Here is an 18,350-nt window from a genome sequence, read left to right as displayed (position 1 = left end):
AATTGCCGAATTGCCGTTTCTTTCATAAAAAAACTCAAGTTATATGGAAGAAATTTTACCACTCTTATGAAGTACAGTGTGTCATGAGAAAACAATCAGCGGGATCCGTTGAAACTTTCCAGAGTTATTAGCTCAAAAAGTGACAGTGGTCAGAATTGTAAAATTTGGCTTGGTCATAAAGGTCAAAATTGGCTCAGTCACTAAGGGGTTAAAGATATTTAGATACTATTCTTTAATCATGTCAACGTTCTTGGACATAAAAGTGAGTGAGTCCACATCCCAAAAGCCCCCCCCCCCCACATATGAATGGTCTCAGGATGCTTTACCATTGGCGTGACAGTTTGGTAGCGCTCACCTATTCTTCGCTAGACAATCATTATTCCAGTTCTCGGCAATTCTTACAGACTTAACTTCTGCAAGAAGTACAGGGATTAGACTGCAGTGGCCTGGGGAAACATTATTTTCTCTGATGAAACCTCCTTCAGACTGTTTGTGACACCTCAAAGAATGATAGTCCGGAGAAGAAAAGGGAGCACCACCATGTCAAGCCAACAGTAAAGCATTTGGAGTCCATTCACGCTCCAAGAAGTGGGCTCTGTCACATTTATATCTAGGAACACCTTTCTTCAAGGAGATTTAGATACCATCCTTTCTTCATGGCAACTTGGTGATACTCAATGCTTTTCAAAGCATGATAGAGCACCATGTCACAATGCACAAGTGATAACCAAGTGACTCGGTAAACAAAAAAATTAAAATTTTAGGGCCATCGATCCTATTGAGAACCTGTGGTACAATCCTCAAAAGCAGGTGGACAAACAAAAACACGGAAATTATGATAAATTCCAGGCATTGATTACACAAGAACAGGAGGTCATCAGCCAGGATTTGGCCCAGAAGCTGACAGCCAACTGCCAGGGTGAATTACACAAGTCTAGAAAAATAAGATTGGTTGTTTATTTGTAAATAAAAGTGTAAAAGCTTATGAAGTACTTCTAAAGGGCCAGTCACACTAAGCAATATCGCTATAACTTGTGACGTTATAGCGATATTGCTAGCGATATCGCTATGTCTGATACTTACCTACGACCCGCTCCCCTGCTGGTTATCGCTAATCGCGCGAGAACGTCCTGGACTGTTTCTCGTCGTTAGCTTCCTGCGGCGCTTCCTCTGGAGAGACGAGCGTGGAGCCGGGCGGGAGGACGCAGGATCGCCTGGTGTGACAGGTAATTAGCGACCCCCATCCCCAGCGATGTCGCTGGTAAGATCTGCCTGTGTGGCAGTTCACTAGCGACCACTTAGTGATATACCAGCGATCCTGACCGCATCATATCGCTGGTCGGGATCGCTGGTGCATCGCTAAGTGTGACAGTACCTTAAGGCTATGTGCACACGCAGCGGAACTCTCACAGAAGTTACCGCGAGAATTACGGAATTCCATTCCGCGGGAAAATCGCATTTTAAATTCCCGCCATTTTCCCACGGAAAAACTAGCGATTTGCAAGTGTAATTAGCTTGCAGAATGCTAGCCTTTTCCAAGCGATCTGGAGCATCGCTTGGAGAACTGATTGACAGGTTGGTCACACTTGTCAAACATAGTGTTTGACGAGTGTGACCAACTTTTTACTATTGAGGCTGCCTATGCAGCATCAGTAGTAAAAGATAAAATGTAAAAAATAAAAATAAAAAATATTGTTGTTATTCTCACCTTCCGGCGTCCTGCGCAGCCTTCCCGCCTCTCTCCACGCTCCCGGTCCCAGTAATCCTTTGCGCGAATGACCGCGAGACCTCGACGTCATCGCGATCATTCTCGCAAAGGCTTAGTGGGATCGGGAGCGTGGAGAGAGGCGGGAGGGCTGCGTGGGATGCCGGAAGGTGAGAAAAACAATATTTTTTATTTTAATGCTATTTTTTACAGAGATATAGTACCCACAGCACGGAGGACAGTCTCCTCTCCTCCGGACCGTGGGTACCATCAGCAAATCTTCTGCTTACTGTTTGCATGGTGGGCACAGCCACATGCAGGAAGTAAACGGAACAATGCATTCCTATGGGTGCGGGATCGCCGCGATTCCGCTAAATTAATGAGCATGCTGCATTTTTTTACCGCAAAGCGATTCCGGCGCGGAAAAAAACGCAGAATTAGCACAGCATTGCGGAATCCCATAGGACTGCATGGGATGCTTATTAAACCGCGACGAGTGAACTCAGCCTAATTGTACTCCAGCAACCACTGAAAGATGTGGCAACAGTGAAGCAGCAAACATTGTGAAAAAAAGTGTGTCAGTCTCAGAACTTTTGGATCCATAGATCAAAAACGGCACTTCCACATACACAAAAAGTCTACACAGAACAGGGTTGGCATGTCCCCAGATCACCCACTACACAGACGCGGCACATCCACAGATCAGGAGGCACACATCACGCCCGCGCGTCCCCAGGTCGCAGGCCACGCGCGTCCGCAGATCTCACGCACCGCGCGTCCGTACATCTCACGCACCGCGCGTCCGCACATCTCACGCACCGCGCGTCCGCACATCTCACGCACCGCGCGTCCGCACATCTCACGCACCGCGCGTCCGCACATCTCACGCACCGCGCGTCCGCACATCTCACGCACCGCGCGTCTGCACATCTCACGCACCGCGCGTCTGCACATCTCACGCACCGCGCGTCTGCACATCTCACGCACCGCGCGTCCGCACATCTCACGCACCGCGCGTCCGCACATCTCACGCACCGCACATCTCACGCACCGCACATCTCACGCACCGCACATCTCACGCACCGCACATCTCACGCACCGCACATCTCACGCACCGCACATCTCACGCACCGCACATCTCACGCACCGCACATCTCACGCACCGCACATCTCACGCACCGCACATGCGCACATCTCACGCACCGCACATGCGCAGATCTCACGCACCGCACATGCGCAGATCTCACGCACCGCACATGCGCAGATCTCACGCACCGCACATGCGCAGATCTCACGCACCGCACATCCGCAGATCTCACGCACCGCACATCCGCAGATCTCACGCACCGCACATCCGCAGATCTCACGCACCGCACATCCGCAGATCTCACGCACCGCACATCCGCAGATCTCACGCACCGCACATCCGCAGATCTCACGCACCGCACATCCGCAGATCTCACGCACCGCACATCCGCAGATCTCACGCACCGCACATCCGCAGATCTCACGCACCGCACATCCGCAGATCTCACGCACCGCACATCCGCAGATCTCACGCACCGCACATCCGCAGATCTCACGCACCGCACATCCGCAGATCTCACGCACCGCACATCCGCAGATCTCACGCACCGCACATCCGCAGATCTCACGCACCGCACATCCGTAGATCTCACGCACCGCACATCCGTAGATCTCACGCACCGCACATCCGTAGATCTCACGCACCGCACATCCGTAGATCTCACGCACCGCACATCCGTAGATCTCACGCACCGCACATCCGTAGATCTCACGCACCGTACAACCGTAGATCTCACGCACCGCACATCCGTAGATCTCACGCACCGCACATCCGTAGATCTCACGCACCGCACATCCCGCAGATCTCACGCACCGCACATCCCGCAGATCTCACGCACCGCACATCCCGCAGATCTCACGCACCGCACATCCCGCAGATCTCACGCACCGCACATCCCACGCACCGCACATACATAGATCTCACGCAACGCACATCCATACCCACACTGTACTGTTACCTTGTAGTAGACGTCGAACTGGATGTTCTCGGGCAGGCTGCGGATGTCCCTCCGGGCTCGGCTGTAGTTATCCACCACTGCGGAAATAGCCGTGTTGTACAACGTCTCCGGGATCCACTCGAGCTCCACCGCCGCCATATTCCCGGTGCCCCCGGGCAGAGTTCACGGCTCCCCCTTCTCTCCGGTTATCGTAACGGCCCGGGAGCTCAGAGCTTCTTCCTTTCCGACTATGGATGTAAGGTCCGTCAGCTGTCGCCCCGTTGTGGGCACACTGTGCCTCCCCGGTACCCAGCCGCTCCCCCCCGGCACTGTCATACAGCAGCGCCGCTCTTATTTATTGTTGTAGGAGAACATTTAGCTTTCTATAGCGCCTTCGTCGCAGAACGTGAGCAGTCACGGCCATGATGTCATCACGCACAGGGGAAGTGGCGTGACAGGCGGGTCTAAGATGAGGTGGATGACAGGCCGGTCACGTGGGCTCTGATGCCGCTGTGCCCTGAGCTAGTGGGCGGTAGGGCAGGGGAAACCAGCTGCATCCAGAGCCGGATCTCAGGGGCTCGCTATGGACTGGGATTTCCCACCGCACTGACAACGTTGGGATGAATTACAAAAATGACGTATTGCACACTAATGGCTGAGTGTCTCATGTAGTGGCTTTATCTAGGTTTTACCATTCTGGGGTGTTCTACTCTCCAAAATTCCAACAATGTGGTGCATGGCAAACAGTAGTATCTCTAGGGTTTACACATTATACGGCCAATGGAGTGACCATACCCGATAAGCCAGGACGGGAGCCTTGCCCAGTCATTTATATGCGCCACACAGATTCTCCTAGTGTTCCCACTCAGTCTGATGACCCCTCACACTATAATTCCTTCATAGTACTTTCCCCATATACAGTATTATGCCCCCTCACAGTGCCCACCACACACAGAACATTCCCCCCACACTATAATTCCTTCATAGTACTTTCCCCATATACAGTATTATGCCCCCTCACAGTGCCCACCACACACAGAACATTCCCCCCACACTATAATTCCTCCATAGTACTTTCCCCATATTCCATATACAGTATTATGCCCCCACAGTGCCCACCACACACAGAACATTCCCCCCACACTATAATTCCTCCATAGTACTTTCCCCATATTCCATATACAGTATTATGCCCCCACAGTGCCCACCACACACAGAACATTCCCCCCACACTATAATTCCTCCATAGTACTTTCCCCATATTCCTTATACAGTATTATGCCCCCTCACAGTGCCCTCCACACACAGAACATTCCCCCCACACTCAGTATGATGACCCCATCACACTATAATTCCTCCATAGTACTTTCCGCATATTCCATTTACAGTATTATGCCCCCACAGTGCCCACCACACACAGAACATTACCCCCACACTCAGTCTGATGACCCCCTCACACTATAATTCCTCCATAGTACTTTCCCCATATTCCATATACAGTATTATGCCCCCTTCACAGTGCCCACCACACACAGAACATTCCCCCCACACTCAGTCTGATGACCCCCCCACACTATAATTCCTTCATAGTACTTTCCCCATATACAGTATTATGCCCCCTCACAGTGCCCACCACACACAGAACATTCCCCCCACACTATAATTCCTCCATAGTACTTTCCCCATATTCCATATACAGTATTATGCCCCCACAGTGCCCACCACACACAGAACATTCCCCCCACACTATAATTCCTTCATAGTACTTTCCCCATATACAGTATTATGCCCCCTCACAGTGCCCACCACACACAGAACATTCCCCCCACACTATAATTCCTCCATAGTACTTTCCCCATATTCCATATACAGTATTATGCCCCCACAGTGCCCACCACACACAGAACATTCCCCCCACACTATAATTCCTCCATAGTACTTTCCCCATATTCCTTATACAGTATTATGCCCCCTCACAGTGCCCTCCACACACAGAACATTCCCCCCACACTCAGTATGATGACCCCATCACACTATAATTCCTCCATAGTACTTTCCGCATATTCCATTTACAGTATTATGCCCCCACAGTGCCCACCACACACAGAACATTACCCCCACACTCAGTCTGATGACCCCCTCACACTATAATTCCTCCATAGTACTTTCCCCATATTCCATATACAGTATTATGCCCCCTTCACAGTGCCCACCACACACAGAACATTCCCCCCACACTCAGTCTGATGACCCCCCCACACTATAATTCCTTCATAGTACTTTCCCCATATACAGTATTATGCCCCCTCACAGTGCCCACCACACACAGAACATTCCCCCCACACTATAATTCCTCCATAGTACTTTCCCCATATTCCATATACAGTATTATGCCCCCACAGTGCCCACCACACACAGAACATTCCCCCCACACTATAATTCCTCCATAGTACTTTCCCCATATACAGTATTATGCCCCCTCACAGTGCCCACCACACACAGAACATTCCCCCCACACTATAATTCCTCCATAGTACTTTCCCCATATTCCATATACAGTATTATGCCCCCACAGTGCCCACCACACACAGAACATTCCCCCCACACTATAATTCCTCCATAGTACTTTCCCCATATTCCTTATACAGTATTATGCCCCCTCACAGTGCCCTCCACACACAGAACATTCCCCTCACACTCAGTATGATGACCCCATCACACTATAATTCCTCCATAGTACTTTCCGCATATTCCATTTACAGTATTATGCCCCCACAGTGCCCACCACACACAGAACATTACCCCCACACTCAGTCTGATGACCCCCTCACACTATAATTCCTCCATAGTACTTTCTCCATATACAGTATTATGCCCCCTTCACAGTGCCCACCACACACAGAACATTCCCCCCACACTCAGTATGATGACCCCTCACACTATAATTCCTCCATAGTACTTTCCCCATATTCCATATACAGTATTATGCCCCCACAGTGTCCACCACACACAGAACATTCCCCCCACAATCAGTCTGATGACCCCCTCACACTATAATTCCTCCATAGTACTTTCCCCATATTCCATATACAGTATTATGCCCCCTCACAGTGCCCACCACACACAGAACATTCCCCCCACACTCAGTATGACCCCCTCACACTATAATTCCTCCATAGTACTTTCCCCATATTCCATATACAGTATTATGCCCCCAAAGTGCCCACCACACACAGAACATTCCCCCCACAATCAGTCTGATGACCCCCTCACACTATAATTCCTCCATAGTACTTTCCCCATATTCCATATACAGTATTATGCCCCCTCACAGTGCCCACCACACACAGAACATTCCCCCCACACTCAGTATGATGACCCCCTCACACTATAATTCCTCCATAGTACTTTCCCCATATTCCATATACAGTATTATGCCCCCACAGTGCCCACCACACACAGAACATTCCCCCCACACTATAATTCCTCCATAGTACTTTCCCCATATTCCTTATACAGTATTATGCCCCCTCACAGTGTGCCCTCCACACACAGAACATTCCCCCCACACTCAGTATGATGACCCCCTCACACTATAATTCCTCCATAGTACTTTCCCCATATTCCATATACAGTATTATGCCCCCTCACAGTGCCCACCACACACAGAACATTCCCCCCACACTCAGTATGACCCCCTCACACTATAATTCCTCCATAGTACTTTCCCCATATTCCATATACAGTATTATGCCCCCAAAGTGCCCACCACACACAGAACATTCCCCCCACAATCAGTCTGATGACCCCCTCACACTATAATTCCTCCATAGTACTTTCCCCATATTCCATATACAGTATTATGCCCCCTCACAGTGCCCACCACACACAGAACATTCCCCCCACACTCAGTATGATGACCCCCTCACACTATAATTCCTCCATAGTACTTTCCCCATATTCCATATACAGTATTATGCGCCCACAGTGCCCACCACACACAGAACATTCCCCCCACACTATAATTCCTCCATAGTACTTTCCCCATATTCCTTATACAGTATTATGCCCCCTCACAGTGTGCCCTCCACACACAGAACATTCCCCCCACACTCAGTATGATGACCCCATCACACTATAATTCCTCCATAGTACTTTCCGCATATTCCATTTACAGTATTATGCCCCCACAGTGCCCACCACACACAGAACATTACCCCCACACTCAGTCTGATGACCCCCTCACACTATAATTCCTCCATAGTACTTTCCCCATATTCCATATACAGTATTATGCCCCCTTCACAGTGCCCACCACACACAGAACATTCCCCCCACACTCAGTATGATGACCCCTCACACTATAATTCCTCCATAGTACTTTCCACATATTCCATATACAGTATTATGCCCCCCACAGTGCCCACCACACACAGAACATTCCACCCCACAATCAGTATTATGATCCCCTCACACTATGATTCCTCCATCATACTTTTCCCATATATATATGTATTATGCTGCCATAGTGTCCAACACACAGAGAATATTCTCCCACACTCAGTCTGATGACCCCCTCACACTATGATTCACCCATGGTACTTTCCCCACATACAGTAAGATGCCCCAGTTCCCACCACACAGATCATCCCCCCAACACTCAGTATGATAACCCCTCATGGTATGATTCCTCCATACTTTCCCCACATATAGTATGTTTCCCCTCAGTGCCCACAATACATTCCCCCTACACTGAATATAATGCCTCACAGTATGATTCCTCCATAGTGTTTTGCCCTCAAACAGTATGAGCCCATCACACACAGTACATTTCCCAAACATACTCCTTGAGGACACCACGCCCAGACTGATTCCTCCATAGTACTTTCAGCAAAAACAGTATGCTGCCCCACCATGTCCACCACACACAGAACATTCCCTCCACACTAACTATGATGCCCCCAATGTATAATTCCTTCATAGTACTTTCCCCCGTTTTACCCACCACACACATAACATTACCTACACACTAAGTATGATGAAACCCACACAGTATAGTGTCCCCACACATAATTCCTCCATAGTACATTCCAAATTCATAGGCCCATTCCACAGCTTCCCACACACCGTATATTGCCTCCACACACAGTATGGTGTCCTCACCCATTATGATGCTTCCCCAGTACATTTCCCCACAAACACCAAGATGCTCCCACAGCTTCCGTCACACAATATAATGCCCCCACAGAAGATTCCATACCACACTATGTTTCCCCACAGCCCCCAACCCACACATGCTGTATGATGTTCCCCACAGTATGACCCATAATGTATAATGCTGCCACAGTAGATTTCGTCCCACACATTGATACCCCCACAGTCCCTTCACACAGTTTACTGTCCACACAGTACCACCATAATGCTGCCACACAACATTGCTCCACACATAGTATGATTACCCCAAAGTTCCCCACATACATGCCCCCCACACAGTATGATTCTCATATGATTAGAGATCAGCAAACCTTTCAAACTTCGGCTTGGTCCGATTTGACGAACATTTAAACATTCGCCATACATACTAGAACCCCATTAAATTCAATGGGAGGCCAAAACAAACGTATACACAACACCGTAAGAGTATGTTTCCACAGTCAGTAAACGCTGCGGGTTGGACGCTGTGTACATCCGCAGTGTCAAAACCGCAGCGGCCAGATGTTACAGCATAGTGGATGGGATTTCAAGAAATCCCATGCCCACTATACGTTCAGAGAGGCCTCCGGGTTCCTTGCGTAAACTGACATGCGGCGCGTCTTTCCACACCGCAGCATGTCTATTTATCTTGCAGAGACGCTCTGTCTCCGCAACGTAAATTACCCATAGGAATGAATTAGATGGGGTAAAACCGCATTATCTTCTTAGTTACGTGTATTAAGTGCGGGAACGCAGCTTACTATGCATGTGAACTATTTTAAATAAAGGCGTACCTTATGCCACAGCCGGAAGTTCGCATCCACTGCAGTTCTCGCGATGAGATGAACTGACCGCGAGAACTGCTGTGCACATGACAGCTGGGGACGGGGTTATCTCCGGTCACTTGCCAAGTTCTCACGGTCAACTGATTGTGAGAACTGCAGTGCAGGTGACCGCCGGGGACTGAGTTATCTCCGGTGGTCATCTACAAGCTCCGCTGTGTCTGGATGTCAGGCTGGATGGTGGCATAATGCCACCATTCAGCCAAAGGCATCCAGATGTAGCAGAGATGGACTCGTTGTGGGACAGTATGTATGTCACGCCGCCTGTCACGCCGCTCCTACCTGGGGGCGGGATCTCGGGTTCGTCGTCACCACCTCCGATGCCGCGGCCGCTCCGAGGGTACCGTCGGGTGCGCATGCGTACCTCTCGCTCCTAGCTCCGTGGTTGCGCTATGTTCCAGTGTGCACGCGCGCTCTGCCCAGCTCTGTCTTTGGTTTTGTCCTCTCTATGATAATGGAGGACTTGACCCGGAAGTTCTAGGACTCCGGTGCTATATCAGGCTGCCTCTTCCTATGGGAGGTGCCAGATTATTGTTGTACTTCTTGGCTTGGTCTGCCATGTCCCTGCCTGGCTGTGCGCTGTATTCGGGTCCTCTGCCTTGTACTCAATTGTGCCTCTTGGCACATGCTCTGAACCTGCACTCTGCCTTGTACTCCGTTGTGCCTCCTGGCACACGCTCTGATCCTGCACTCTGCCTGGTACTCTGTTGTGCCTCCTGGCACTCCTCGCTCTATCCTGTACTCCGTTCCAGTACTCTGTTGTGCCTCCTGGCACACCTGCTGTCTAGCTCTGCATTCTAGCGTGCTCCTTCGCACGCATCCCGCTTTGCACGTTCCTGCAGACACACTCACTCGTGTCTCCTGTGAGCCGGCTGCCTAGTGCCAGCAGTCATGGTACCTAACCCCCTGGGGCTTGCCCCTGACACTCCCTGTATAGGGGGTGGTCCTCACTAGGTAAGCTCACCCTGGGCGGGTTGGTGCCACGACCCTGGGTGTCCACTCCAGGAGTCGTCACAGTATAATCAGGCCAAGTACTCCGCTGGTACGGCAGCGCCTGTCCAAAAGGAACTGGTGTCCCTCCGGGAGAGTCAGACTAGGTGTGTGTCCTCTCTGAAATCTATGATTTAGCGAATCCTGCTTTGAGCAGGGGGTTGGACCAGATGGCCCAGGAGGTCCCTTCCAACTCTACGATTCTATGGAGTCCCGTTTGTTGACCATTCAGTCCTCTAATCAAACTAGTAGGATTATTGCCTTTTTGAACTCTATGGAGTCCCGTTTGTCGGCCATTCAGTCCTTTGACCCTGGGAATGCTTCCCAGTTGGCCAGCTTCCAGCAAGAACTCACGCAGCAACGCGACACCCAGGTCCATATCCTCATCTACTGTATATAGTGTCGGTAGAGAATCGGCTCCTTTCCATACAATCCGTTTCTGCACTGTCCTTGGCCCCGCATCCGCTGCCGCGCTTATGCAAGCCACCCTGTTACAGTGGTGATCCTAAGTTTTGTCGTGGATTTTTGAACCAATGCCAATTACATTTTGAGCTTTTGCCGCAGCACTATCCAACTGAGCGCGCTAAGATAGCCTTTATTGTTTCCCACTTAGAGGGGGAGGCGTTAGCATGGGTGAATCCCCTATGGGAGCGTAATGATCCACTCGTCTCTCAGCTTTCCACCTTTTTGGACACCTTCCGCAAGGTGTTCGACAAACCGGGCCGTCTGGCTACAACCACCGAGTCCCTCTTTAACCTCCATCAGGGTACCCTATCGGTGGGACCGTATGCCATCCGGTTTCGTACCTTGTCCTCCGAACTCGGTTGGAACAACGAGGCCCTCGTAGGGGTCTTTTGGTGTGGTCTGTCCGGTTGGATCAAAGATGAACTGGCAGGTCGGGATACCCCCACACCTCTTTAGAGGATCTGATCTCTCTGGCGACATGCATAGACCTGCGGTTCCAAGAGCGCGCCCGTGAATAAGCCAGAGAGAGAAGACCTTCTCATCTCCCTCTCTCCTGTCCCAAGAAGCCGGGATACTTCTCCGCCTAGGATTGGTAGGAGAGGCCTCCCTGGGTATACGTGACTCCTCTCCCCCCTTGATCGTGTCTGTTCTGTTGCATGTGGACTCTAAGCGCTATTCTGAAGAGGCGTCCTTAGACTCAGGAGCGGCAGGGAACTTTAATAGGCTTGAGGCGGTTGAAAAATACCGGATTCCTGTCAGATCCCAGGAGACTCCTTGGGTAATTGCTTCGGTCGATGGTAAACTCTTGCAGGAGACCGTTACACATATCACCGAGGAGACTGAGATGCAGATTGGAGCTCTGCACTGGGAGATTTCCTTTCATGTCCTATTGACTATGTCCCATGGACTGCTTCTTGGTCTCCCTTGGTTACGGACTCATGAGCCAACCCTGGACTGGCGGTCGGGTGACATACTCCGCTGGGGGCCATCTTGTCAGGAGAAGTGCTTGTCGTCCGTCCATCCCATGAACTTTACCTGTCCGTCCTTGGCACCTGCAGGTCTGCCTTCGGTTTATTGGTCTTTCATGGATGTCTTCGATAAAAAGGAGGCTGAGACTCTGCCTCATCGTCCATATGACTGCCCGATTGACCTCGTTCCTGGCGCTACCCCACCCAGGGGCAGAATTTACCTGTTTTCGCCTGCGGAAAGCCAAGCTATGTCAGATTATATCCAAGAGAATCTAGCCAGGGGTTTCATCCGCAAGTCCTCTTCACCCGCAGGAGCGGGATTCTTCTTTGTCAAAAAGAAAGACGGCTCCCTCCGTCCCTCCATAGACTATCGAGGGCTGAATGATATCACAGTCAAGAATAAGTACCCACTACCACTAATCCCGGACCTCTTCGACCGACTAAGAGGAGCACGAATTTTTACCAAGTTGGATCTTCCTGGGTCCTACAACTTAGTCCGCATTCGCTCCGGTGATGAGTGGAAGACCGCTTTTAACACCCGAGATGGTCACTATGAGTACTTGGTCATGCCCTTCGGCCTTTGCAATGCCCCAGCGGTATTCCAGGAGTTCGTGAATGACATCTTCCGGGATATACTGTACTCCTGCGTGGTAGTCTACTTAGACGGTATTCTTGTGTTTTCCGCTGATCTGTCTGCTCACAGAAAAAACGTGCGCCAAGTCCTCTTGCGCTTAAGGGAGAACTGCCTTTACGCCAAGCTCGAAAAATGTGTCTTCAAGCAAACGTCCTTGCCATTCCTGGGGTACATTATTTCGGACTCCTGTCTACGAATGGATCCGGCGAAAGTGTCTGCCGTTCTCGATTGGCCACGGCCCCATGGAGTGAAGGCAATCCAACGTTTCCTCGGCTTTGCAAACTATTATCGGCAGTTCGTCCCCCATTTTTGTTCCTCCTATCTCTTCCCTAATCCGCAAAGGGGCTAACCCGAATGCTTGGTCCTCAGAGACAGAAGAAGTTTCCAGGCCTTGAAACGAGCCTTCGTCTCGGCTCTAGCGCTTCATCGTCCTGAGGTTAATAGATCTTTAACCCTCGAGGTGGACGCATCTTCTGCTGGGGTCGGCGCAGTCCTTCTGCAGAGGTCATCTTCCGGACACCTAGTCACCTGTGGCTTCTTTTCTAAAATTTTCTCCCCGTCTGAGCGAAATTACTCCATCGGCGACAAAGAGCTGTTGGTCATTAAATTGGCTTTGGAAGAATGGAGATACTTACTGGAAGGTGCCATACATCCGTTCAAGATCTATACGGACCATAAGAACCTGTCGTACATCTAGTCCGCTCAGAGACTCAACCCCCGGCAAGCTAGGTGGTCCCTGTTCTTCGCCCACTTTGACTTTGAACTTCATTTTCGGCCCGGCAATAAACACGTTAAAGCGGATGCGTTGTCTAGGTCTTTCCAGTCGACTGAGGCTGAGGAAGAGCCTTCCCATATCATCGACTCGTCTAAGGTGATTACCGTGGCTCCTATCAGGTTGACCACGTTACCTCCGGGAATAACCTTTGTGGCTGAGAACAACCGGAGACGAGTGTTGAACTGGGGACATTCGTCCAAGATTGCCGGCCACGTTGGTGTCAAGAAGACTCTTTCCTTGATTTCCTGTTATTATTGGTGGCCATCCCTTTCCAAGGATATCAAAGACTTTGTGGCCTCTTGTCCTTCCTGCGCTCAGAACAAAGTACCCAGACAGCCACCCTCCGGTCTTCTGCTTCCGCTTCCTGTACCTTCGGTTCCATGGCAGCACATAGCCATGGATTTTATTACCGATTTGCCTCGCTCCTCCGGTTGCACGGTGGTTCTGGTGGTTGTAGACCGATTCTCGAAGATGGCTCATTTTGTTCCTCTTCCTGGCCTACCCTCGGCTCCTGAATTGGCAAAGATCTTCATTTCCCACGTCTTCAGAATCCACGGTTTCCCGCTGCACATCGTATCTGACAGGGGTTCAATTCACGTCCCGGTTTTGGAGAGCTCTGTGTGGACTCATGAAGGTGACATTAGACTTCTCTTCCGCCTATCACCCCCAAACCAATGGGCAAGTGGAACGCACAAACCAGATCCTTACATCCTATCTCCGGCACTTTACTAATGCTCATCAAAACGACTGGGTCGGTCTACTTCCTTGGGCCGAAATTGCCTACAATAACCACTCCAGCGAATCGTCCACCAAGTCTCCCTTCTTCATCGTTTTCGGACAGCATCCCAGTGTGCCTCTTCCGGTACTTCCTGTCTCGGGGGTACCTGCGGCCGACTCTCTATCCGTGGAGTTCTCCAGGGTATGGCAGGAGACCAAAACCGCTCTAGAGAAAGCCCGTGACAGGATGAAACAACACGCTGACAAGAGGCGCCTGGACATTCCCCCATATCTTCCTGGTGACAAGGTGTGACTTTCCTCCAGATACATTCGCCTTAAAGTACCATCTTACAAACTGGGTCCCCGTTACATTGGTCCTTTTGAGGTCATCAGACGCATTAATGATGTTGCGTACAAACTGAAATTACCCCCCTTCGCTCCGTATTCCCAATTCCTTCCATGTGTCACTCCTCAAACCTGTGGTACTGAACCGGTTCCATCCTTCTACTGGCCACACTCCCCAGCCTGTTGGCATGGGGGACGAGTTTGAGGTAAATGACATTCTGGCCATGAAGAGGGTAAGAGGGAGAACTCTTTTCTTAATTGATTGGAAGGTTTTTGGTCCTGAAGAAAGGTCATGGGAACCCAGAGAGAATATCCATGCTCCTCTGATTTTGTCTAAGTTTCTTTCCAGCCTTAGTAAGAGGGGGAGTAAAGGGTGGGGTACTGTCACGCCGCCTGTCATGCCGCTCCCACCTGGGGGAGGGACCTCGGGTTCATCGTCACCACCTCCGGTGCCGCGGCCGCTCCGAGGGTCCCGTCGGGTGCGCACGCGCACCTCTCGCTCCTAGCTCCGTGGTTGCGCTATGTTCCAGTGTGCACGTGCGCTCTGCCCAGCTCTGTCTTTGGTCTTGTCCTCTCTATGATAATGGAGGACTTGACCCGGAAGTTCTAGGACTCAGGTGCTATATCAGGCTGCCTCTTCCTATGGGAGGTGCCAGATTATTGTTGTACTTCCTGGCTTGGTCTGCCGTGTCACTGCCTGGCTGTGCGCTGTATTCGGGTCCTCTGCCTTGTACTCTATTGTGCCTCTTGGCACACGCTCTGAACCTGTACTCTGCCTTGTACTCTATTGTGCCTCTTGGCACATGCTCTGAACCTGCACTCTGCCTTGTACTCTGTTGTGCCTTCTGGCACAGGCTTTGATCATGCACTCCGCCTTGTGCTCCGTTGTGCCTCCTGGCACTCGCTCAATCCTGTACTCCGTTCCAGTACTCTGTTGTGCCACCTGGCACACCTGCTGTCTAGCTTTGTATTCTGGCGTGCTCCTTCGCACGCATCCCACTTTGCACGTTCCTGCAGACACACTCACTCGTGTCTCCTGTGAGCCGGCCACCTGGTGCCAGCAGTCGTGGTACCTAACACCCTGGGGCTTGCCTCTGACACTCCCTGTATAGGGCGTGGTCCTCACTAGGTCAGCTCGCCCTGGGCGGGTTGGTGCCACGACCCAGAGGGTCCACTCCAGGAGTCATCACAGTGTATATCTTCTTGGCGGACAGGTATGGTATACTGTTGCTTTTTTATTTTATTTCTCTTACAGGAGATCAAGGGCTTCGGTGGAATTAGGCGATGCAGTATGGTTTAATTAAGATCTATTAAAGGAGTCGGTGTCAATATTTCAATTAAAGGACTTTATTCTGGCTGTGTCTTTACCATATAACTATAGGATTAGTAATGGATAAGTATCTTATAGACGCCTCTCCATTACTAATCCATGGGCTTGGTGGCACCAGACATTAAAAAGGTGACATCAACCCCACAAATATTACCCCACTTGCCACCGATACAGGGCAAGTGGGAAGAGCGGGGTACGGTGCCACAATTGGCGCATCTTCGGACAAAGGGGGGGGACATAGTTATATGGCCCCAAGAGATGTACGAGACGGAAGTGAGCAGACAATTGAGGGATAGGAGGACTTACCGTAGTGTGGATCAGAGTCCTCTGAAATTATTCTCAGGTACTTTGGAAGAAATTCTTTTCAGGGCTTTTAAGAAGGGTATAATTCCGAAACAAATTTTTGAGGGTCTCCTAATAAAATCCCCTAGGATTCCAACAATATATTTTATACCCAAACTTCATAAGGACCCCCTTGATCCGCCAGGACGTCCCATTGTGTCAGGCATTGGGGGACTGTGTGAGCCCATTTGCAAATTTATTACTATTTAAAACCTTTGGTTGAGGCCTTGCCCTCATATGCCCGTGACACGATGGGCGTCCTGGCTAGGATTGATGGTATGTCCTTAGAGCCTGACATGCTTCTAGTTACCGCTGATATTGAGTCTTTATATACGTGTATACGTCACCAAGATGGCATTGATGCTTGTAGGTTTTTTCTCATGAACAGTAACTGGAATGGCCCTATTTGTGATTTAGTACTAGAACTATTGGAGTACGTCCTTACACATAATTTTTTTGTGTTTAGGGACGTGTTCTATTTACAACAATGTGGCACTGCCATGGGCGCGGTCTGTGCGCCCTCTTTCGCTGGCCTCTTCCTGGGTTACTGGGAGAGGGAGGTTTTTGCGGGAGAGGGTGGGCAGGCGGTAGACCATGTGCAGTGCTGGCTGAGATACATTGACGACTTGCTCGTGGTGTGGCAGGGTTCACAAAATCAACTTCAGGAGTTAATGGAGAATTTGAATCAAAATAGGTTTAATATTAAATTGACATATACCTACAGTAATACTGAGGTGGATTTCTTGGATATCAAAATACAAGTTGATCAGCAACTTAATGTACAAACTGATGTCTATAGAAAGCCCACCTCGGTAAATTCTCTTCTCCATGCCCAATCCTGACACCCACGGGCAACTATTAGGGCCATCCCTGTTAGTCAATTCCTATGTATCAAAAGGATTTGTTCATCAGAAACTAGTTTTCAGCAGCAAACAGGGGATTTTCGAGATCGTTTTTCCTCACGGGGTTACAGTCATCGCTGTATTAAGAGGGGATATAATACAGCAAAAAAAGCTAATCAATTGGTTCTTTTACATCCCACCCCTAAGAATAATAACAAACAACAACAGGGGACTGTTAGATTTATTTCAACGTTTAATGGAGAATGGGATAGGATGAGAGATGTTCTAAATAAACATTGGAACATCCTAAAAATGGGACCCTCTAACTAAATTTGTACCTGATCGCCCCTTAATGACATACCGTAGGAGCCTTAATCTTGAAGATATTCTTGTACACTCCCATTATGTACCCGTTACTAAACATCTATTTGATTCTCGTGGCCACCCCACCTGGATGTTTTCCCTGTGGAGACTGTGTGGCCTGCAAGAATGTCTTGCGTACATCGACCTTCCAGTCAGCTGGAACATTTTCTATACGGCAACACATAACTTGCAACACCACACAGGTGATTTATTATGCCACATGTGGGTGTGCAAAAATATATGTGGGACTCACTAGTCGCCAAATAAAAGTATGGACAAGAGAACATGTCAGGGACATTCTTGCGGCTAAGACAGTCTCTGATTTTACTCAATTAAAAACAATACCCTGACACTATAAAGTTGCTCATAATTGCGATCCTACGACCTTTTTTGTTAGGGGCATTCAACATGTAAAAAGCGGTATACGAGGAGGAGACATTAAACGTCTCCTGGCTCAGAAGGAATGCTGGTGGATCATGGTCCTTGGAACCATGACACCACATGGTTTAAATGAGACACTGGGCTTTGTATCTTTTTTATTATTTATTGCAGCCTAAGCCTCCCTGCCTCGTGTATGGTCTCCTTACCCATTGTTTTTAATTTATTTGTTTTTTAATTTTTATTTTAACATGTTTTTCTTCTTATGTTCGGCTTTAGGAATTTTCACTATGGTCATTTGGTTTATTTGATTAATCATGAATTCTCCGTAATGGCGACCATCTAGCAAGATTAAAGGAAATACTTAAAAAACGGGAAGATTCACCAAAAGTCATCTATTTTGTGGACTTTTTGATTACATATTAAAATCTTTCGAT

General features: G+C 49.5%; 1 protein-coding gene across 2 annotated transcripts in view; it reads right to left on the bottom strand.

The window, feature by feature from the left end:
* Positions 1-18,350, bottom strand: part of APPBP2 (amyloid beta precursor protein binding protein 2) — a 131,046-nt gene that overhangs the window by 83,604 nt on the left and 29,092 nt on the right. The window contains exon 1 of one of the 2 annotated variants that reach the window (XM_073573341.1): positions 3,751-4,230. The exons of the other annotated variant lie outside the window; for it this stretch is intronic. Coding sequence (XP_073429442.1) covers positions 3,751-3,888 — 138 coding nt within the window. The 5' untranslated portion in view covers positions 3,889-4,230. Of the gene's footprint in view, positions 1-3,750; positions 4,231-18,350 lie in introns of those variants that run through there. 2 annotated transcript variants of the gene reach the window in all.

Source organism: Dendrobates tinctorius, unplaced genomic scaffold (assembly GCF_039654945.1).
Source record: "Dendrobates tinctorius isolate UK_male_01 unplaced genomic scaffold, ASM3965494v1 ptg000007l, whole genome shotgun sequence".
Classification (NCBI taxonomy): Eukaryota; Metazoa; Chordata; class Amphibia; order Anura; family Dendrobatidae; genus Dendrobates; species Dendrobates tinctorius.
Note: the sequence above shows the minus strand (reverse complement) of the source record. Positions and strands in the feature narration are given on the sequence as shown.